Source organism: Archocentrus centrarchus, chromosome 21, assembly GCF_007364275.1.
Source record: "Archocentrus centrarchus isolate MPI-CPG fArcCen1 chromosome 21, fArcCen1, whole genome shotgun sequence".
In the NCBI taxonomy this organism is placed as follows: domain Eukaryota; kingdom Metazoa; phylum Chordata; class Actinopteri; order Cichliformes; family Cichlidae; genus Archocentrus; species Archocentrus centrarchus.
In genome coordinates this window covers 12,439,690-12,464,562 of record NC_044366.1, presented here as the reverse complement: position 1 = coordinate 12,464,562, position 24,873 = coordinate 12,439,690, and the positions used below count along the sequence as shown (strand labels likewise).

At 39.1% G+C, this 24,873-nt stretch overlaps 1 protein-coding gene across 2 annotated transcripts in view; it reads left to right on the top strand.

Moving 5' to 3' along the window:
• Nucleotides 1-207: 207 nt before the first annotated feature.
• The window catches only part of epha6 (eph receptor A6), a 183,995-nt gene continuing 159,329 nt past the window's right edge, over nucleotides 208-24,873 (top strand). Inside the window, exons 1-3 of one of the 2 annotated variants that reach the window (XM_030757617.1) lie at nucleotides 208-388; nucleotides 488-759; nucleotides 11,034-11,098. In XM_030757617.1, coding sequence (XP_030613477.1) covers nucleotides 681-759; nucleotides 11,034-11,098 — 144 coding nt within the window. In that variant the 5' untranslated portion in view covers nucleotides 208-388; nucleotides 488-680. Of the gene's footprint in view, nucleotides 760-11,033; nucleotides 11,099-24,873 lie in introns of both variants that reach the window. The other variant, XM_030757616.1, reaches the window with a different exon arrangement.

The following is a 24,873-nucleotide window of genomic DNA, read 5'->3' as shown; positions in this document are numbered from 1 at the left end:
TATTTTCAGATTCTTGGCTAGAATTCTGGGAAGCCTGCATTGGAAACAGTCGACACACAAGCGCGCGCGCACACACACGCCAATGCCTTGTCAGCTAACCCCCTCTAGTGCCGAGCATCCTGCACAGATGCGCTCAGCCTCCTTGTAGCCCCCGCTTCAGCTGCTCTACCGCTGCATCCCAATCATTTCTCTATTCACCGTCCCCATCTCGCTGCTGCAGCGGATCGAGTTAGAGCTGGCAACCCTCGGCACACTGCCGTGCCAAAACCAGGAGTTAAAGTCTGTCACGACTCTGTGCGCTACAGAAACGCATCACATTGCGTTTTAATCTATACTTGAGAACAACAAATGCAGTAACCGCGAATGAGGCGCATGGAAAATCTCCAAAGTAGTTAGGTGTTAAGTGTTTCTCACCTTGTCTGAAAATTTGATTTCACTTTAGATATTTTGATGACTTTATCCAAAATCTCTCCGTTCCGCGCCATAGCTGCCACTGCCACAAGGTAAAGAATGGACCATCACTGGCTCTGTCACCCGGTAGCTCTCTACGATCGGGATCAAATGTAAAGACCAGGACCAGCGGATCGGTGTTTCTGGAGCTTCCAGTGGCGTTTATTTTCTCTGACTACAGCTACCTCTCGGCAAGAAATACCCATGAGCCGTTGATAAATGTTGCAGACATGAGTTTTGGAAACAGATTTTTCCTCGTTTCACTCTTTCTTGGAACTGCTCTCACTCGTTTTGCCCTCTGCAACCAAGGTAAGTCACATCCACAGAGTGTTGTGTTTCGCTCCCAGCATGCCCGACTTTGTTTATATCCTTTTCTAATTCTTTCCTAGTGCTTTTCAAATGTTCACCATAGATACTGTTTTCGGTTACCAGTTACATTAGTGTACTGCAGTAAATTGGCTCGACGGGACAAACGAGTTTCAACGACCAGACAGGTATTTTTAGTTCGTGCAAATCGTTACTCATAAGTCCCGCAAAAAGGCAGGTAAAAAAAATGAGAAGTTTGGATTGCGAGCGATATCACTTTTTTCTTTTACAATTTATTAGAAAACAGAAAGGCACACGGAACAGGAAAGAAAGAAACGAAAAAAGGAAAAATAGAGAAATTATATGTCTAATATAAGCTGTACATTACTATTTATAAATCTATTTTTACGCATTACTCGCTCTTGACAATCTTCAGTGTTCTTTCAGTATTTTGTCTGCCCAGACAGGGAGATAGACCAGATTGTGACTTTTAAGTTCATTATATTCCTGGAAGAGTTCAAGCGATATCCCGGGTTCCGTTTTTATCCAGTCACTGAATCAGACAAAATTTTAAAATGTATGAAATTCAGCTGCTGAAATGACAACCGTCGGTTTGCTGTAATTACACATTATACATTACACATACACATGCAAACAAACTGACACAGACACGGGGTGGCTGAAGGATTTAATCATTAGGTGGGTGACAGAGTGAGAACGTGTGCGCGTCTGTTGGAGAGTGCGTGAGCGCACACTTGCACGTCTGTTTCTGGGCTGTGGGTGTTGCAGCAGATTTTAGACACGTTCAGTTTAAGATTCTGAGCTGCCAAAGAGAGCGTGCATATGTAAATGTACTTGGACGTGGATGTAGTGCTGAATATAAAAGCGTCTGTATGTAAGCGTCAGGCCAACACTCCTGCATGCGTGCTTCTTCTGCTCTTGGATAAGTTCACCTGTCTTTCTTTCTGATATGTTTGTGATATGACCAGACTCACACATATGCGCGCGCGCGCGTGTGTGTGTGTGTGTGTGTGTGGTCATATGCTTGTGAGCGCGTGCGTGTCTGTGCGTGCGTTCCTCGGTGGCTCCACGTGCACCAACACATACATCTGCTGCATCAGTGAGGTTTAAAATAGTCTTATTGATTGGGCACGGAATACAGCGGGATCTGCCCCCCGGGTTATATTTTATTGTTCTCTCTGTTCAATAAGAGCGATGCTACTCCCTGTTCTCCTAGACAGCTGCTACATAACAGCCTCACTGTGTGTTTTTCTCTGCCACAGATTGAATGATTGAACTGATGTCTGCCTTCCACTGTACTTTAGGCTCTCATATTGACTGGTCTGGGACCTCAGTGCCACAATTGCAGTCGTTGTCTACCACAGAGCGGTGCAGCTCAGCATGGGAAAAGTGAAACCCAGATGATAAAGAAAAGTGTCTTGTAAGACACTGAAGAACAACAGTTTCTCAAATAATTGCTTTTGTATTTGTCAAATTAACACAGACTGCCTGCTGTGCGTGGTGGTTCTGTGATTTCACCTGCTTGTTAGTGAGGATGATTTAGTGTTGGATTTGCGTTCTTTCTTAACAGCGCATGAATCAATGTGGTAGCCACTACTGGATGGGCAACCTTCACACTCAGTTCTAAAATCTAGTCACTCCATGACAGTGAAGGGAATAAAATGAACACATTTTGTGTGTTTTTTCCTGTCTGTTGGCAGGGGACAAAATCCAAACCAATTACACGGGGGGTTAGTGTACATCGGTGTTTTTGAACACTGACAAACAGAACTACAAAGACTGGGAATTTCACAGAAAAAAAATGGTCAGATTTCAGCTCTTAGGAAGACAATAAAAAAAAAAAAGCCACTTATTGCTTTTCGCTGTGTCTTGCCTCTGTTCACAGCAACCTATTCCTTGCGTGAATCCAGCCGGGGCCAAATCAGAACAAGCATTTTTCCCCATCAATAAATCTCTGTCCATAATATCATTTTTGTTATTTCTCCTATCTTCCCTTCTTGAAATCATCAGAACCAATATTTATTTTACTGACCTTTCGCAAATCCTGTTCACCAACCACTAGTCTTGAGCCCTTGTAGCATTTTCCTTTAGCAGAAAAATTGATCACAGCAGCTAAATTATGCGATAATGTCTTATTTCCACACACTGAAATTATTCCAATTGTTTTTCCTTGCCAAAGAAACTCAGGCATGAAAATCAGGAAAGTAACCTATTCTTGGAAAATGTAAGGACCACATGTGAATACCTTTTTTAAGCTGATCAAGTGTTCAGCAAAGCATGGTATGAAACGGTTGGCTTACACACTAACAGCTACTCACTGCAATACTCAAAAAGATCTAACAAAAAAAGAAAATTATGATTCAAGTCTTTGCATTAATTTGCGGTGATGCCCGATTAAAGCTTTTGCTCTCAGCGGTGCTTCCCACAGAGCACCAATCACCATCATTAGATGAAGACAGAGTTTTATCGAGGAAAATCAATCAGTCAGCACCCACAAAATTTATACTCTGCACCTTTGACTAACACGCCACTGTGTGTTTTTGCACATGTGATTTATTATGCAGGGGCAAGACTGTGTGTCTTCATATTTGTTCCAGTACACATAGTTTTCATCAGTCAGCCAAAACATAATAACCATGAGTGAGATTTCCTAGGATTTTTCTCCATATGTTGCATGCCTGTACAGGTACCATCATGTTAAGTGGAGCACATGCTGCTATGTATAATAAAAGATCTTTCCGCAAATTCCCCCTCCCTAGAGTGACTGAAATGGCTCCAGGCTGGAGACTGTTAATTTTCCCAGGGCTTGCCCTCCTCAGAAGAATTCCTGTATTCACATAATTATCCTTGACTTGTGTGGAATGCCACATTTCTGTCAACCTGGTGAACTATGTCTATTTCATACTTTACCCCTAATGAAAATGATGCTTCAAAGTCACGAATGGGCAAGAAAACATACCTCAGTTCAAAATCTGTTATAGTCTGTTATACTTCTCAGAATGCAATGGACACTGGGACTTCTATGTACAGGATGCATGAACGACTCTTTTCTGATTTCTGCTGCAGAAGCACACTGGTCACTTTTCTGTAAAAGCCACAGTGGTTATCATACTAGAGTGGACGTAACATACTTAAAAATATTTTTAACACAGCACAAGATTGCGTGCAGTCACATTAATGAATAGGTGTGTACAAAATTATGACTGTGCGTGCTTCTCGTGCATCTTTCTCATGCATCAGCTCACTGGAGAATGCAGTGAACAGCAATAGCATGCGCCTAACATTTTATCCAACCTACTCCATTTTTAATTTACAGTTATATTTAAACACTTCAGCTCCCAATCCAGAAGTGTGTGTGTGTGTGTGTGTGTGTGTGTGTGTGTGTGTGTGTGTGTGTGTGTGTGTGTGTGTGTGTGTGTGTGTGTGTGTGTTTATTTCAATTCACAATTGCAAAATAGCACCACGCTCTTTGGTACTTTTGTGGGTATATCCGAATGAATGCCATGTTATAATGACCCATGTCTCAATAAGAAGAATTCCATCACCTTAGCAAATTGATGAAGTCAGCAATATTACATATCCCATATATGAAAATGGCTTATTTCCATAATGGCTCATTTCTTATTTCTAGAATGTGATGCTGAAACCTGAAGCCTGTATTGTGGAAGGTCTAACGTGACATCGTGTATCAAGGTGTTGCTACATATTTTCTGAAGAAAAAAAAGTTGTTAAAATATCCACAGATTTTAAATAGTGTGTTTGTTTATATTTGTATGTCTCTGAACTTGTTTTAAGGGGAGAATTTTTTAATCTTAGCTTTAGTGTTAAACTGACAAAATGATGCACTGACCTACATTAGCATGTAATTTGCGATTATTATGCTAAAAATCTTTTGGGTTTGGACTGATTTTCCGCTTTTAAGAGATGCTGGGAATACTGGGAAGTGTTTTACTAAGCGGGATAGGATGTGAGCAGAATTGTTTTACCTGTGTTCATAAATAAACACTCAGATTGATCTAGAATTAAAGATTTTTTTTCTAGAGCTCTGCTGTTAAAATCTGCGATCTGTTCTAGCTGCACCCTAATCAGCGATTTCAGTGCAGGTGTTTTGCATTCAATAACTGATGGGAAACACCTGTTATGACATTACTGACTGACGCACGTCTAGGACTGCAACATGCTCAACAGGGCTCCTTCAGGATCCGACCATTGTTGAATAGTACTGGCATGTACTCCCATCACTAATCTCTCATTTAAATACACTTAGAGCTATTATCAGATCCAATGAAGCACATTCAAAGATTTGCTTTGCTGCCATTTATTATGTTGTTGAATGTTTGGTCTTGTTGGAGTGTGAAAATACGCTGAAAATGCTGTCATGCCTGTCAGGTTGCCTTTGTTATGGATAGTTTTCTATTTCACAGCATATCAGCTCGTCATCTGTTTAGAGTGAAGCACTTTGTTTACACTACTAAAGGACGATGTGCAATCCTGAGTGAAATCTTCATCAAAATCAATTTTCACTAGTGTCTGTTCATCAAATGTTATTGTTTGTGAGGCTTGCTGTTTACGAGAATGGGGTATGTAGAAAGCTTGCAAACTGAAAGGTTTTGTCATTATTTTTCTTTTTTAAATAAATTGGCCTATAGACTACATCACTACTTTAATTTAAAAAAAGAGTAATCTGTGATCACAGCAGACAATAGTGTTACTATAAGCCATATGTATTTAGTATCACACCTTACTTAAATTTCACAGTGTTTATGCACAATGTCAGTGCCCTAGTGGATCAAATCAATCAAAGGATGAGTATTTTAAGAGCTGCACTTTATTCCGAATTCATATAACTTTTTAGATTTTCACAAATCAGACAGCACTGTAATCCAGATAAGTCTAATGCGGAAAAGTACCCTTAAACAGGCCTCTTTTTCACGTCTTTACCTTCTATTCTTTAAAGAGACAGTGATGCACACACCTGCAGACAGCCAGGATCACTTTTGCCTGCTTCCATATCTAATTTGCATGAAGTAACACTTAAAGAGACCACCTTTGGGTCTGTTGTTTGGGCTGCAGCTATTTTGGGGTGTTTATGTAGCCTGCAAGGGCTGTAGGCCAGACAAGAGATGTCATCATTCTAGTGGAGCTCCATATATTTATGAGTTGGCCAGCTCATGATCTATTTATATCTAACCAGTGGAAGTCCCAGAGGGCCCTCAGCTCCAGGCAGCATCTGTGGGTCCTTCTCAGAAAGACAACGCTATGAAGAGAAATGTAGAGAGGAGAGGATGGGTTGGATTAGCGTCCAAGATACATTGCTTGGTATATATAGTATATACCAAAATATATACACACCATCAATTACAAGTGCACAACCATCAAAATACACACAAACACATACACACACACACACACACACACACACACACACACACACACACACACACACTACTCTTGCTTCTGAAAAAGTTTGTAACTAAATGTAATATCATAAAAAAAAGTTTTTATATGTAACATTTTAAGTGGACGAATAGCTAAAAACACATCTAAGAAGTTAAGAATTACGACAGTACATTTTGTTTGGTTATGCTTTTTGAACTCAGACTCTGTTGCCAGGTCACACTTTTAACTCCTGTATTGTACTGCCAGTTGAACAACACAGGTGTTTCACTTCTAAGTATCCTTTGTCTGGCTCACAAATAAATTCATGGTGCCACACTTTTCTTGTAAAGGTGGGAATACAAGGCTTCAACCAAACAGTGCAATGTTCTCAGCTGAACAGATTCACACTGCCTCCTACTGTAATGTACATCAGCTGTTCCTTATAATATGGATAGGTGAGGTGTGAATCCCCTCACTGCAGTGAGCAACACAGCCAACTCTCAGTAATTAGGCGATTCTCGAGGGATTGTGCTGCTTACCTGCCCACAGTAGCCTAATGGTGTCCATTAACAGCATTGGCAGAGACACCTAGTCTCCAGTCTGGCACTGACACTGACATGGCACAGACCTGGCATTGGTGGGCAGAAATAAACACACAGTGATGCTGGAACCAATCCAATACCACCCAATAGCAGAAATATTAAACTCAGCAAGTAATGTAATGAAGATGGCATTTGAAGATGAAAGGATCAGCATGGTGTCCTTCCTCCTTGTGCTGGGCAGGGTGGTCGATCAATAGAATATTCAGCTATATTTTCTTATATATCATGTCCACTTTCTACATTTAATTTCAGATTGAAACAATTATTATAAAGATATAAATATCATGCAGTGCTTTGTTTTCACGTTTCTTAATGAAGATAACAAGAGCAGTGATGGCCACAGACAAAGAGAGCACCACTTACTTAAACTCTCAACAAAAAAATAGGATAAAATAAAATAATAATAATAATATTAGAATAGTTATAATAGTATAATAGGTTTATATCACATAAGTTTATACAGAAACAAAGTGGGTTTGTGTGGTATATTTAGGTCCATAAACACGAAATGTTGTCATTTTTGCACCACTTTGGTAGCTTTCAAACAAACAAAATGTGATTTATGTGCACACATGCAGCTTCAGTCCAAGACATTTACCAAAGATTTTGCATTAATTGTTCAGTACTTACAGCCATTTTCATGTATAGTTTCCCATTTTCAGAGGCTCAAAAGTAATTGAACAATCGACAAGCAGTTTCATAGCCAGGTGATGTCAGAGACAAGAGATTAATCTCTTGTCTCTGGATGAGACTGTTCCCAGATAAAAGACCTTAAGCTTATTCCAAGTATTGAACATTTGGGAGCTTTTCACTAGAACTCTCAATGTTAGGTCCAAAGAGATGTCAGTGCAAGCCAAGAAGGCCACCATTAGGCTGAAAAAATAAATAAAATAAATCAGAGACAGAGAAAAAAACATTAGGAGTTGCCAAATTGAATGTGGTTCTTAAAAAGAATGAAGGCCCTGGTACGATCAGCAAAACCAAAAGGCCTGAAAGACCACAGAAGACAACCTAAGTGGGTGACTGCAGGATTATTTCCTTGGTTAAGAAAACCCTTTCACAACATTAAGCCAAGTCAAGGGGCTCTTGAGGAGGTAGGCAAAATCTACAATCAAGTGACACCTTCATGAATTTAAATACAGAGGATTTACAACAAGGTGGAAACAACTGGTTACACTCGGGAACAGGAAGTAATGCCTGGATCCTGCAGAGGTTGCACAGGTAGTCCAAATCCTCCAGGATGGCACATTGATATGTGCCATTGCTGTGTCTCCCAGCACAGTGTCAAGATCATGGAGGAGATTCCAGGAGACAGGCAGTTATTGTAGGAGAGCTGGACAAGGCCGTAGAAGGCCCTTAACCCATCAGCACTACTGGTATTTGCTCCTTTATGCACGGAGGAACAGGATGAGTATTGCCAGAGCCCTACAAAATGACCTCCTGCAGACCATTGGTTTGAATGTCTCTGGCCAAACAGACTTCATGAGGGTGGTCTGAGGACCCCCAATCTTCTAGTGGGCCTTGTGCTCACTGTCTGGCTCTGAGTCTAATTGGCATTTGCCACAGAATACCAGAACTGGCAAGTCCACCACTGGTGCCCTGTGCTATTCACAGATGAGAGGAGGTTCACCCTGAGCACATGCAGAATACATGAAAGGGTATGGAGAAGCTGTGGAGGACATTATGCTGCCTGTAACATCATTCAGCATGATTGGTTTGGTGGTGGCTCAGTGATGGTCTGGGGAGACATATTCATGGAGGGACACACTGACCTCTACATTCTAGGCAACAGCACCCTGACTGCTGTTAGATATCAGGATGAAATCCTTAGACCAATTGTCAGACCCTGTGTTTGTGCAGTGGGTCCTGGGTTTCTTGTGGTGCACGACAATGCCCAGCCTCATGTGGCAAGAGGACGCATGCAGTTGCTGGAGAATGAAGGAATTGATACCACTGAATGGCCACCACGCTCACCTGACCTAAATCAAAAAGACTGATTTTTTTTTTACTATTTTTAGCAAAATGTCAGAAAAAGGTAGAAGGGGTAGAATTGTCCTTTTTCTTTTGTTTTAAATCCACTTTTTCTACTGCATAACTTCACTGAAGTTTATCCTGAAGGGTTTGGGACTCAGATGCTGTGATACAACCAGTTCTTGATCCAAAAGTGGTGTTATATTATGTCAAAAGAGTGTGTACCATTCCACCTCTCTGAGAGAAGTTAAAGAGCATTTATTTGTGTATGTTACTTATGTATGCGCAGACACAAACAGTAAAAATCCCTGTCAGCAGATATTTGGACAATCTGTCAGCTAGGCTCCATCAGAAGCATACTGTGGGAAGACTGGGAAACTGATTCAAATGACTCTTCTTCTTTTCTGCTTGCCCTGATCTTCACAGAGGACATTCCCATAAGTATAAATATAATTTTTCTTTTGCCTTCACATTGTAATTTGCAAATAGTCATAATCACAGTATCACAGCACTGAAATGGCTTCCTTTGATGTACATTTGGTTGTAATAACTAGCTATCCTAGAGTAATGATGTTAATGGAGATTTATTCAGGGAATATTGTCACTGATAAAGATCTGTGTTGGTATAATGAGTCCCTCAAGGACCACTTACAGAGCTCTAAGTGGACAGTCATGACTGACTGACACTTAAAATTCAGTCTTTAACTTTAAGTTGAAATGACACTATGGTTTGCCAGAAATAGTGCCTGTAACAATAAAATGATATTCAGAGTAGCATTTAAAATCTAACTCAATGGCTTCTGAAGGAGATATTGAAAGTTGAATTTTTGCTTCTTTTGATCATTTTTAACAGAGACAAATGAGCATTTTTTAAGAAGTCTCTCGAGTCTTGTGTTGTTTTTTTTTCTCCTATCTTTCATTCTCTCTCTGAATACTAATTCTTTTCCTGTACCCACTTAACCATGCAGTGCATGCTCACCTAATACAGACATAATGTAAGCAATTGTCACACATACTGTGTATTTGGCACTTTTGACAAGGTGACTAGCTAGGCTCCATGTAATATTTATGGATTTTTAAAATGCACATTCCAGTATCATGGCAAAGCATGTAATAGAGCTGCCTATCCACTCCAGGAAATTGTGTGGATGTCACGTTTCTCCTGTCCTAGGCGTGAAATGGACATGCAGTTGAAGTTGCAGTAACTTGCACTTCCACCAGGGTGTGATATTTTATTTAAAGTCCATAAGCTAGATGGCTGACATGTATGTAAAAATGGCCTCCGTGTATCTTTTGTTGTTGTTAAACAATATTCGTGATGTAATTTCATTTAAATGGCTGAAAATCAACAGAAAGGTGGTAGAAAGTTGTTTGCTGGAAATTAAATATCGCACCCTGCTGGTACTGAAAGCTACTGCAGCTTCCTGCAATTTCAGCATGCGTGTATGTTTCACACCTATGAGAGGCAAAGCATGAAATGGACTCAGTGTATAGATGGCTCTATTACATGCTTTGCTGTAATACTGGGTTGAAATGCATCAGGGTCTTTGTGTGAAATCTGTTCCCTAATGTTGACACGTGTGTGGGTAAAATATATTTTTTAATTTGTGTTATTATGCTGGAAGATCAATTCAGGAAGCCATAGTTTTTCCCTTTTCAGTGTAAATCAGTTGTCACTGGTAGAAGTGCTTTCCTCTTGAATTATTAAATCTGTTGTCCTTGAGAGCATGACAAAGTATTGACAAGGACAACAATATTTTCCACAGTAAAACTGTACTTTTAACACTACTTGGAAAGTTAAAGTCACCTGAAAATGATATTATTATGCTATACCATTATTTATATAATTGCATATCAAACCATAGCTTTAATTTACATAAAAAAAAAACATAAGGCCTTGACTGATGTTTGGCACAATGAAACACACAGTTTAATAGCACAGGAAAAACTGATACATCACTGATAGTATCTCATGAAAAGTCTTGGACATCGCCAGTTGAAGAGCATATTGTGGCGTAGATTGAAGTAAAGCTATGGATGCCAGAGGAGGGAATGGCCTGTTGACAGCAATTTGACTGCAATCCATCAGACCCCAAATTGTGTTGCAAGTGGCAAAAATGTTGTTCCTACTGTATATGCAACTGTGCTCATAAATATTCATCCAAGAAACTCATTTTCTTTAATATGAAAAATGTCTAGATGAACATTTTTTGACTTTTATTTCAATTTCCAGTGTGAAACAGAACTTTCTCTGTGTTGCCAGATTGTTCATGGATGTATTTTCTCCTCTTATTCCCATTTCAGTTGTGTTGCTGGATACAACATCTGTGCTTGGAGAGCTTGGATGGAAGACATATCCAATAAATGGGGTAAGAAGGGAACCTCTGTTCCATACTATGTCATTCGTTCTTACTGTCCAGTGTGTCTTGTTCAAAAAACAGCCATTGCTGCATCAGTGAGATCAATTATACTGATTTAAACAGAATAGAAATGGTAGCAAAGATCTCTTTGTACATTTATTTTGTATTCAGAGTCCCCACAGAAAATATAGAAAATGAAGCAACGTTTCTAAGAAACCTCTTATCATGGTGTTCAGTCTTCTCCAATTAATTTCTGTCCTGTTTCCGTCACTTAAGAGCCACATAATTCTTTAATTCACACATGCTTAGAAAATTGCAGTACATTTTTTTTTTCAATATTAAATACAACTTCTTCAAATTGTTATGATCACCACTCTTTCACAATGCATGTAATCCTTTCTTTTACCATCATCTTCATGGTGCCAAAGCGTAGTTTTCAACTTTTCTTTTAAACTTTGGTTTCCTCTCACTAGAAAAACAATGACTGCTCTATACCTTATTTTGTATTTTTGTCTGTCAGCCACACCAAAGGGATGTTCCAATTTTGTTCTGACAGTAAATGCTTCAAGCCCAACAGCAATTTCATGTCCACTTGAAAATCAGAACTTTGGGGGGAAAAATGCAGCAAGTGTCAAACAATTCCTGTATAATGCCTTGATGAAATATAGATGTGCTGACAACAAACTGGAACATCTTCAGATCAAAACCTTCACATGGCATCAAAAGCTTTCTGTTCCTGTACTGACACAATACCTAAAAGACTGATTGAAAATGTTTTCAAGAAATCAAGAACAACAGTAGAATCACCTGACGTCCACTACTTTACTCATATCCTTGTCTTTCCTCTATGCCAATTAACTATGACATTAAAGCTACACTAGAACTGTGAGATCCATAAGTATTTTGACAGTGGCACATTTTATTGTAGTTTTGCCAACACCAAAGTGGATTTTAAATAAAGCCATCAATATGTGATTGAAGTGCAGACTTTCAGCTTCAATTCAAGGGCTTTAATAAAAGCATTACATAAAACTTATATGCTTCTCCATTTTCAGCAGCTCAAAAGTAATTGGACAAACTAACATATTTTTAAATAAGGATTGTTTTTTCATACTGTACATAGATGAAAATTATTTCCATTCAGTGCTTGAAGTCTAGAACCCATGGACATCACCAAATGCTGAGATGCTCTGCCTGGCCTTTACTACAGCAGCCTTCAGTTGCTGCTTGTTTGTGCTTGCCTTACTTTTCTCTTCAGTAACTGAAAAACGTGCTCTGTTAGGCTGAAATAAGGCGACTGATTTGCCCAGTGAAGAAGATGCCATTTCACTGGCGAAACTCCTGGGTTGTTTTTGCAGCATGCTTTGGGTCATTATCCATGTGCACTGTGAAGAGCTGTCTGGTTAGGTTTCCAGTATAGCTACGTACACTTCAGAATTTATCCTACTACTTCTATCAACAGTCACATCATAAGTAAACACTAGTGACTAGGTTCCATTAGCACCCATACATGTCCATACTATAACATTGCCTCCACTATGTTTGACAGATGATAGATGAAGTTAATTTTGGTTTCATCTGTCCAAAGAATTTTATTTTCCTGAACTGGACAGACTCTTTTAGATGTTTTCTAGCAAAGTCTAATCTGGCCTGTCTGTTCTTGAGTGTAACCAGTGGTTTGCACCTTGTTGTAATCCCTCTGTATTTGCATTTAAGAAGGTTTCTCTTGTTTGTAGACTTTGAGAGTGAGATTCCTACCTTCTCGAGTGCTCTTGACTTGGCGAGATGTTTCTATGATCTCTCTGATAAAGTTAGCTTTCTGATTATTGTGCTTTGTCAGCCTAATGATGGCCTTTGTCTCTTGCATCTCTTTATACTTCATATTACGAGCTCCAGTGAACATCTATCCAGAGCAAATTCAGTGCTTGGAATCCACCCAAAACTTTTATTTGCTTGATTTGTCATGCTGTTGAGTCTCTGAAAATGAGGTCTTTAAATATGTCTGTAATTCCGAAACAGTCAACAAAATACTTTTGTTACCCCCCCAAATTACATCTGAAAGTCTGCACTTCCATCACATCTTGACTGTTTGCACAGTTGATGGTGTATTAAATAAATGACAGTGTGAGAAACTTTTTTTTTCTTCACAATCAGTAAATTTCTGTCACAACAGAGCCAGCAGATATTTGGCCTGTGCTGAAGACCTTTGGTTAGGAATTGATAAAAGACTGTATAGTTTTTTTGTGGGGTTTTTTTCCAGCAAGCTCTCACAGTAAGTCTATAATATCACTTACATGCCAAGTAATAGCTTTTCATTCATGGTCAAACAAAGATTGTTTCCATATTTCCACTAATGACACCTGGGCATGGTGGTTCACACTGTTGCCTCACAGGAAGTAGGTCTTCAGTTTGAATTCACCAGCTAGGTGGAGCCTTTGGCAACCTATCCAGGGTGTAACCTGCCTCTCATCCCGTGACATCTGTGATAGGTTCCAGTCTAACTGCAGCCCTGAATTGGTTAACCCTTTATGCCTCAATAGATTTCTATTAAAATATTCCAGATTCCTGAGAATTCCAAAAGCAGAAATCAGGTGAACATCCTTAACAAGCTAAATTTAACTTTAAAACTATTGAAAAGGGTCAATTGGGATTTAATTTAAATTTAAAGATAAGAAATAGCTCTTTCAAACTGTATATCATCATTTAAGTTTTGTGCATTTATATTTCCATCATTTCTTCCTCATCATCTCTTTCTCCTTATCTCCATTATCCTCCTCCTGCATCTTTCTTCCCTCATCTCCGCCTCATCCTCACCTGAAGCTTAGCTCCTGAAGTCAGAGCTCTAACATTAAAAAAAAAAAAAAAAAAAAAACATGCATAGATATGCTTTTTTATTCCCAATGTTGTTGCAGTTCTTTACTGTCAGCAGATTAGACATGTGACTCTCCCATCTCTGGACAGCTTGACGACAAGCTTGTAATAAGCTAACATTATGCCTGCTAATTTTAGACTCAAAAAATCACACTTTCCCTCTGATAAGCAGTTTGATTGCATTCTCATATCACATGAGACTTTAATTGCCCAAGTCTGATGACATTGGATCCACATTTAAGAAAGTTTCAGTGACAGCAGCTACAGTAACACCAGCAGAAACAGCAGTGCTTACTGACAGAAAAGTTCAGGATATCCTCAACAACTCACCTCAATATCACCATAATTGGTCAGAAGTGAGTTTCATTGACTCATCAACCTTTCCATTCACAAAGTTTTACAGCCTCCTTCTGAGTAAATAGGCATGGACACATTTGGCATCTCAGGCAAAGAGTGGACTGACAGCCTGTACTTACTATATAAATGCCGGCCAGAGTGTTTGAGATGACTCGGGGGTAAAATGTAAATCACAAAATATTCAATTGATATATCTGGGTTTGTTTGTTTTTGTTTATTTCTGATTTATTGTTAAGTGTTGATGTTATTTAAATACAATTTGTACAAAGATGTTTTGATATACAGACAGTAGTAGAAAACTGCCGGCCATTATGGGGAAATGTAGAGAGCTGACGCCATTATGGGGTACAGAGGGTGAGGGTCCCATTATACCCACTGTCCAGTGCCTGGAGAAAGGCAACACATGACAAAGTTGACGTCAAATTGATGTCCACTGTTGCAAGCCGCCATTTCTGCCGGTCTTGCACCTCTCGATTTTTGTAACCTGGTACACTGTGCCACTGACACCGCAGCCGAGTTGAACACATGTATGTATGAATGCGTCAATTTTTATTCCCATGTTAATGATATATCACTATAGAAGCTCAGAGATTTGCAGATTATGCAGAGGCAGATGTTTCAACACTTTGAAAAGATGAGACTTTTATGAAAAAAAAAAAAAAACTAACAAAAAACCTTGGCAATTTCTCTGCTTCCAGTTTTGACTTGTTCTCCTATAAAAGAGAAATTCTCCAAGTCCTTGCCTAAAAATATACAGTTTCTGGATAAAAACTAATAATTAGATACATTCTTTAAAAGTAATTGTGAATGAATGCTCTCAGAACTTCACCTCACCCTTTTCTTTCTGTCTCTCCCAACATGGCCCTTGGTGGCCCATATCACTGTTATGGAGGTGATTACATCATGTAGGTTGTGGTGACAGCCGCCCACAGCGTTAGGGAGGAGGGAGGGAGGTTACTGTCTCCATGATTGAGCTGTCAGTCCTCTCCCCTCCTCACTCATCCTCTGTCCTCCGATTTACCATTAATATTTAAGGCATCGAGGTGAGAGGGCCTGAGGGAAGGTGTGAAGATCTGGGGAGGTAAAATAGTTTAAATCCCCCTCACTACCTGGGAGCAAGCAAGAGCAAGTCAATCTCCACCATATTAGACACAGCCTGGTATCAGGCCGATACAGCAGTGCATCATGTAGCTGCCTATCAGAGTCACACACTAGTTCTAGTTTGGGGTATAAACTGCTGTCAGTCAGTCCTGCCCAGAACACCTTAAAATAGTTTCATATGCAGCATCTGCCCTAAAATGTTTACCCGATGATGAACTTGCCAGGAATATAGCTGTATATATGATATGAAATTGAAGAGGAATGGAAATATGTATTTATGTATGAGGTTTTTTTTTTTATCAAAAGCTTCTAAATAACTCTTGTAACAAGAGGAAGATGAGTGGCTGTGTAGAGTACACTCCATGGGCCTACAAGCATTTAATGCTGCAGGCCCATAACCACAAAAATTATGTTGAATTAGTTGTTGCCAGTTTCTATTTGCATTGTACCCGTAATTGTCACTGGATTAAAGCATTACTGAAAGAAAATCCCAATAACTTTACAATTTAATGAATTCTCAGCTTGTTTTTCTTATTTCTGAGAAAAAATTTCTTATTTCTGGATGTATTTATGAACATCCAGTCACAACATCAAGAGATGATGACATCCAAGTTATACATAGGTCCAGCTATATTTGGTGTATGCAAATTGTGCCAGCTGAATGAGAAGAGATTTAACATACTTTTAACTGACTCACGGCCACTTCAGCTCCAAATGTAGAGTAAAATAACTACCTCCCTATCCACCCAGGTGGATCTGAGTACGTAACTGACCTCACTCAGTGTCTTAGCTTCTCATCTTTTCCCTTGAGCTCCCCTATTGAATAGCACACATCATATTTATTGATATTGTTGAGCTGTAGGTGTTGTAGGTTTCTCAGCAATGCTGGACTACCAGATCTTTACAATGGACACACTTGTGTCTGATTATCACAGTTGTCTGGGAATACTTTTAATTAAAATCAAGATTACTGGGAAAGTCTGCAACACTTGAGTTAATTAATTGTGGTTGATTTCTTCGGTCCCTAGCCTGCATTTCCCTACAGGGCCACATCCAAGGCATCTACAACACTCTGGAAATCTGCGAACAGATGTTTACCAACCACAAACATGATCATACATGTTGGTCAGGTGCAGCCTTCAGTTCCAAGGTGTCCTTTAATTATTTTATCCCTACTCTGCTTCGAAAGTAAATAGACCTGTTTCAACTGGCCCGTAAGGGGAAACAATCTAAGACTGTTGTTATGTTTGTTAATGACTTGAATGTGGAAATATCCTCAGAGCTAAAAACACATTCGCCCTTAAAGGTACTACTCATTAGAGTTGTGCATATTGAACAGAAATTGATCTGCACCATGTCTTTCAAGGACTTTGACTCTGAAAACTTTTTTTTTTCTCCAGAAGAAGTTCATACATGTTTGTGATTGAAAATAAAAAGGGCACAATGATACATCAGTAGAAAATATATCGAGAGGTTTTCATGTAGCTAAGATGAATGTATCTGTATTTTTTATTTCTTTATTTATTTTTTAATGTTTTGAAATGCTGTATGTTAATAAAGAACAGGGCATCACACGGGTAAATGAAAGACAGACCAAAGAAGGAAAGAGGGTTGATTTGGCATCTGCAAATTCTGAGTGGAGCGTATTGTAGCTATATGCAGACGCAGTGCTGAAAAATGCATGAGTCATTTCCCAGCGGTGGGGGGTGGGGGTGGGGGGTTTCGTGGGGGGTGGGGGTGGGGGTCACTGAAGCAGTGAGTGCAGCAACTAATTTATTAAATTACATGAAAGAGCTTTAAGGGATTAAGAATGCTTAATGTTGCCTTTTGTTTTCACACATTGGCATTGTAATGCTAACTGAGAAAAGGCAGGTCTGAATACAAAGACTGATAGTTGTCCATTATGCAAGGAGAGAGTAATCCTATTTTTATCTATTGTCAGAGATCCCAAGCAACCAATAAGTCATATCTCCTGGGGGCGTATAAACAGTGTTTTGTAAGTGAGGAGTACAATAGCAGCACATTGGTTTACTGCTGCCGGGACACTGTTCAGTCAAATATTAGACTGTGAAACCTCAATACCTCACAGGCGTCAGGGTCAGAACGGGACATTTGTCTCGTGCTTGTGCGTGTGTGTGTCTGTGTACTTGTAATACTTATGTTCTGGGGCAGAAATTTCATTTTGTAATAGGAACTAAAATCAAGTCCAAGTATCATAAATCATTCACTTTTAGGATGACAGATTAGTCCAAGCTTAGGATAAGTTTGACCTTAGTCAAGCAGTGGTTATAGTAATGGCTGGATTAGTGTCCATGAGACTCACTTGTGTCAGTGCAGCATCCTCCAAAGTAATGGAAAGTCTGATGTCTGTGTTGTCTATTTGCTAGCCCTTGTGATAGCAGGCTGCTTTGTACGTATCTTAAGTTTATTAGAAATTACTGTGAAGCATGCCTTCTTTCGCAAGATTGACACAACATCCAAAATACTGAACAGAAGTTTACATTACTGTTTGTTTGTTGTTGTTGTTGTTTTTTTTTACATTAGTGTTCTAATACAATACATACTGATTCTGAATATTTGAAAGCATTTCAGTCCATTCCAGCTGTGACATCAACTTAACACACCCACAAGAACCATAACTCCCCACCTCCTCTCACACATGGTTTTCTTGTCATTACTTGTCATACTTCTTGTATTTTTCTTGCTTGCTACTGTGGGTGCAAAAACTTTTAATCACTGCCATCAACTGCCAGTATGTTTTACAAAACCACAATGCATGTGCTGTCACTGTTGCAAACAATTTTGGGATGTTGCAAATGATTGAAAACAAAATAATGCTTTGTGACGCTAGCTAGTCAACATGAGAAGGAATTTGGAATAACAGCAGAATTCTCCATTAAGGCTCAAATTAAATGTCCTTGTTGTTGGTCTCAATTAGCTTCAGCTGGTCTTCCAGTTTAGACTTGCAGGAGGAGGTAGCAGGAAGAAACAGAGAGTGAAATCACAGAGTCACAGAGGGGTAGTTGGCCATGTTGGATAGAATGAATAAAATGACTAACACATTAAACACATTAAAGTGCTTACGCACTCATGAAGGCGTTTGTACACCATATCAAGCCTCTTTACTTTCCCCCAGTCCTAATCCTTAATCTCTTTATCACAATATTTAACCACAGTAATTGATTGCAAGTACGTGACCTGAGGCTTATCTCAAAGCACTTCTTCCATCCCTAATACTATTAGCCTTGAGAGTGAGACTGAATAAGAGAGAGAAGAAGACAGAAAAAAATCTGTATGTCAGTGTCCTTCATAGCTCAGATAAACTTCTCCAAGGCGTGCTGCTGAGTGATGGCCGGCAGCTCTGCAAGAAAAAAAGGAAATAATCCTGAACCACTCCACTTCTCCCTACGGAGGCTCTAATATAAAAAAGGTATGATGATTTAGCACACCAGTATTCATCTCAGGGACCTCTGCCATAACCGGGCTTAAGCAGTGCTGGGGGATTCCTTAATTGGCTTGTTTCTTGTCAGGGACACACTGAGGCCAATATCTAATGCGCTCCCACTCGGCATCTCGCTGACAGCGGAACATATCCTGACAGGTTTTTGGGCTAACCCTCACCGTGTGAGGAATACAGCGAAGCTGAGTTAGAGAAAGAGGGAGAGTAGGAGGTACAGGACAGATGCAAATAGAGAGAGGGGAAAATTGAGGAAGGGAAGAGTGAGGAGATTATTAGTGCCTGGCTGAATGCAGGAGCTGAATACATAAATACAGGAACTACTAGCAAGGAGACAAAAAATAGAATAGCTGGTTTCTGTAAGGCAGTTGGCGTTTAGACAGATAGACTTGTCTTTTCTTTGAAAAGTGAAAAGCTCTGGAAATTTTCTCAAATACAACAGGTCAATAGTTCAGGCTAAGTTAAGTCTACAGATAGCTGCGTTTCTACACAAACAACAGCCATCCCATGAAAGCAGCCAGGTCATTAATATATTTGACTCTGAAACTACCATGTCTTTGAGGTCAAAGTCCCTATTCCATAAAAAATATGTGTTCAGAAGCTAACATGAGACATCACAGTTTGAGTGAGCCAGACCTTCATCCCAGTGGACATGTGTAGGTCCAGTGCTCTATTCCTGTAATAAACCATGACTGCCAAGACGTGTCCCTGTGCCTTGGCTCAGTAAATGTCACGGCACAAAAAGAGGGAATTTTCTTTTAGAGATTTAATCGTTGTCATACAATACGTCCACCTTATGTGTAATATGGAATATAGCATGTTTTCAGAATAAATAATTTAATCCCCATTATGAGGCAGATTTTTTTGAATAATAGTCCTGATTTGATTTGAGTGCAGAAACCAGTTTTGATTTCCAAAATTTTTATTTGACATTTACAATGCTGTGCAAAAACCTTGCTTGGAAAATGGGAAATAGTTGCAGTTATTTATTGAAACGTGTGCAAACATACATTTAAATACAGTATACAAGGCACAAAACAGAGCTTGGAATAGTTCTCCAAGCTTCTTGAAGAGGCTCTTCTTTGGACGTTGGCTGCCTTTTGCTCCATTCTCTGTCAAGATGATCCCACACTGCTTCAAAAATGTTGAGGTCTGGGCTCAGAGGAGGCCAATCCATGACTGTTCCATTGTGTTTTCCTATCCCAGTATGCTTTAACTGCATTGGCAGGGTGTTTGGGATCACAGATGTGTTGAACAAAGACTTTACCAATCAGATGACATTGGTGGAACAAAATCTGACAGTACTTTTCTGTGTTCATAATTCCATCAATTTTAACAAAATCCCCAACACCACTGGCTGAAATGCAGCCCCAAAGCATTGCTGAAGACTCGGTGGATCAATAACCAGATGCCTCTCTCAGCTCCTGCGTCAGGTCTTTGCTATGCAGATGTTTTAGCTAATTGCTCTTTGGGAATCACCTTTCTGGTGCAAAAATACTTTTATGCTGGTCACATTATGTTATCTTTGCCATTTTCATAGATTTAACTAAATTATGTGATTTTGCAACAGCCTGAAAATAAGTGAAAAAGTAGCAAATGTCTAAAGAAAAACTTTAAAAGACCTTCAGAAAGCCTGGAGAACTGCTGCTCAAGAAAGTCTAATTCCTTGGAAGCAAAATATAAAGAAATGTGGGGTGTCTCAATAATTTTGCACATTACTGTACTTTGACAATGTTACTTTTTTAGCGACCATTTTATAAAGCTAGAAGCGATAAAAACAAAATTCCCATCTTTGTTTCTCATTCTGTTCTCATACTATTCCTATCGCGTATTCCTATTCCTCTGTGCTCCTTGTGACGTGGGTATCCTCCACTCACCCTTCTTTTCCCATTTTTCTTAACTCCACTAATCCTACACACTCATCTTTGCTGTATATTGATGGCAGTCTACTGAAAGGGAAGGTGTGTCAGCTGATTTTTGGTGTGAAGTGGGCTGGCAGAAAAGTCCGACTCTAAATGCGCAGCCAAAAGCAAACACAGAGACAAAGACTTAGAAGAACAGAGTGAGGCAGGCAGCGTGAGGTTAAGCTGGGAAACCATTAATTTTTTATAGCTAGATAGACAAGCAGCAACGCTGTAAGACTGGCCGTTATAACAGTATTCAAGCAGCCAATTGTATATTGACTTCTTAGTAAGATGCCTGTAATATGTGGGGACCTGCTGACACACTCATACTCAGGAGCATATATACTGACAATTGCATATTGACATTTTTCTCTTTCTTTTTCTTCCTTGCACGCACTGTAAACTTGCATGCACGCAAAAAAAAAAAGACCACATATCCAAGTTTACTAAAAGGTTACACACGTGCACACACATATATTTGCACACAAAAAATGGACAGATTATTTATGTGCACACTAAAAGAATAGTGAGGTGGCACAGTTAGCGGAAACCTGCTCAAGGTCATGGTGCTTTATTTCTAGTAGGCTGTTTATCCCTGTCTGTTTCACTTGACTTACATCAGAAAATATATTACAGTGACAATGACACATTTCTGCTGAATTCCAAACCTAAACCTCAGCTCTGCTATTCTCTGGCACTGAATGTGCTTCAGTCCCAGCTGGCTGATCAGAGCCTGAAAAAGACATTACCGTTTGGTCACACCATACAAAAATTCTGCTAACCTAGGCAGGAAGAGGTAATAAACCAGGACTTTTATTAGATTTTGTTAATGTTTGTAGATGATACATAGTGCTAGTTACAGTTTTGCGATTGAGGTTGAGGTGACATGGATTTGCAGATGCTTACATTGTATCATTTATGTTGTACTAAAGTTATTACAACCTCAATTCCCCCCAAAAAAGTTGGGATGGGGCCATGTTTACCACTGTGCAGCATCCCCTCTTCTTTTAACAGCAGTCCATAAATGTATGTTAACGAAGGAGACCAGTTGCTGGACTTTTGGGAGAGGAATGTTGCCCATTTTTGTCTGATATAGGATTCTAGCTGCTCACCAGTCCTGGGTCACTCTGTCGTATTTTTCGTTTGATGATCCAACGTTTTCAGTTGGTGAAAGGTCTGGATTGCAGTCAGGCCAGTTCAGCACCCAGACTGTTCTACTATGAAGCCACAGTGCTGTAATAGATGCAGTACACAGTTTAGCATTGTCTTGCAAAAATGTGCGAGGTCATCCCTGAAAAAGCCATTCCAGCACTGACAGTGTCTTTCCAAATGGCATTTCCATAGGCAATAATGCATCCCACATACCATCAGACATTCAGGCTTTTGAAGTGAGTTCTGATGACACGACAGTCCTACTTCTCTTTAGTCCAGAGGACATGGCATTCATGTTTTTCAAAAAGAAATGTCAAATTTTGATTTGTCTGACCACAGAACAGTTTTCCACCTTGCCTCAGTCCATTTTAAATTAGTTTGGCCCAGAGAGGATGGTGGTGTTTCTGTAGCATGTTCACGTATGGCTTCTTCTTTGCATGATAGCGCTTTAACCTGCATTTGTAAATGACAGGTGAACAGTGTTCACAGACAGTGATTTCTGGAAGTGTACTTGAGCCTACCCATGATAAAAACATGCCTGTTTTTAATGCAGAGCCACCTGACGGCCCGAAGATCACGGGCACCCAATATTGATTGCCAGCCTTGTCTTGCTCATAAAGATTTCTCTAGATTCCTGGAATTGTTTGATATTACTGTAGATGAAGTGATTTCCAAAGTCTTCACAATTTTACATCCAAATTCTAAAATTGTTCCACAATTTGTACATGCTTTTTTTTTCCTTTCTTTTTTTTGGAATATTGATGAAGCTCTGCCCATTTTGACTTCTGAGAAACTCTTTCTAAGTCTTTCTAAGATGCTCATATTATAACCAATCATATTACTGACCTTTTGGCAATTAACCTGATTAGCTGCAAACTGTTCCTCCAGCTGTTTCCTTTTAGTACCACTTACTTATCCAGCCTTTTGTTGCCCCCATCCCTACTTTTTTGAGCTCATATTTTTCATGAAACAGTAAAATGTCTCAGTTCAAACATCTAATATATATTTTCTATGTCCTATTGCAAATAAAATATGGGTGTATGACATTTATAAATCATTGCATCTTGTTTTAATTTATATTTTACACAACCCTTTTTGGAGTTGAGGTTATAAAAACCTGTATTTTCTGCCAAAACATTTAAGTTTCATATATCTAATCCTGTTAACTGGTATGCTGTAATATCTTCAGTCTATAAGAAGACCAATGCAAATTTGTGTCCAAAAACAACAAATTAGCTCAGATAGGTCTATAAAATAGCCCTCCTATTCATTGTTACTGAAGAAACTCTAGAAAGTATGACAAACATATTTCAAAGATTTTGGATGTTTTGTAAAATGTAAATAATAACAGAAACCCAGTAATTAATTAAAAACAGTCCAAGGTCAACATATCAAATTGAAGCTGAACTCAGCTGTGAACTTGAAGACAGTGAGCCAGTGATGGGGCCAATGAACTACTCATCACAAAAAAAGTGATAATATTTAAACAGTTTAGTTTAACAATTTAGGAATAAAATTTCTCATTGTAAAATTGCATAGAATTTTGGGACTTCATCATTCACAGTAAATTATATCATTAAGAAAATCAGAAAATCTGGAGAAATCTCGGTACAGAAGGGACAAGGTTGAAAACCAGCATTCCTCAGGTGACTCTATATTAAAAACAGACATGATTCTGTAGCAGAAATCATTGGTGTCATTCCAGAAACCACTGTCAGTGAACACAGTTTGTTGCAGCAAAAAAATGCAAGGTATAACTACCAAGCAAAGAACAAACCATAAATTGGGGAAAAAAAAAAACCTTCTGTTTTCTCGAGGTCCAACGTGGAAAACTGCTCTGTGGTTTGACGAGACTGAATATGAAATTCTTTACAGGACTCATGGATACTGTGTCCTCCAGTCATATAGTTCAAAAGTCAGCATCAGTGATGGTATGGCAGTAGAGCACAAAGCATGGCAACCTGAGCATCAGCACAGGATGTGCCAATGCTGAAAGATATAGACAGGTTTTGGAGCAACATATGCAGCTATATAAACAATGTGTTTTTAAGGGAAGGCCTTGGTTATTTCACCAAGCCAACAGCAAATCACTCTCTACATGTATTACAATGGAATGGCTTCCTAGCAAAATATTGTACTATGGGTAAAAACAATTGGCCTACCTGCAGTCCCACGAAAACATTCAGCTCACTATGAGACAAACAGTTCTCTGATCCTATTTTAAACAAAATATTTTTCAAAACTACAGAGATTTTTGAAACATGTTGTGGACAAAAGTAAATACAATTTTTATTTTCCACATTTAATGTCATTGTACATTCTTTGGCTTGAGCTGCATGTTCATAGTATTCTGATGCACAGCATCCAAACTTTCTTGGAAAATAGTATATACTTCAGTGCTCTACAAATGGTTTTCTGCTAGCCTGACGAAAATTAAATATTTTCAGATACTAACAGATTTAACATTTCTTGCAGAAAGCGTTCTTTAGGAAGAGAGCCCGACTCTCTCTATCAACTGTTGAACATCTTTCTTTGTCTCCCAGATTATGTGTGGTTGATTGAAACAGGATTTTTCTTTGGGGCTGTCTATATAGTCTTGTAATAGCTTTGTGCCTAGCAGAGCAATCGCAGTGCTCCATCAAGCTCTGACACATCCATTTGTCACACTCTCTGTGGTCAGATAGAAAACCAAGGAAAGAAGCACACATACACATAGACACTCACACACAAAAATGAGATATAATCCCAAGCATTGTGTCCTAGTCTATAGTACATATGGTGTTATCATATTTTGACGTTACTGAAAAAAAAAATGTATCTTGCTCTGTGTTGTTCGGGCATGGTCATGAACCTCTGAATGAGTCATTTAAGAAAAATCCAACCTGACACTTTCAAATGGAAAAGAAAATGTTACAAACTGAGACTGACCAACACAATGTTGA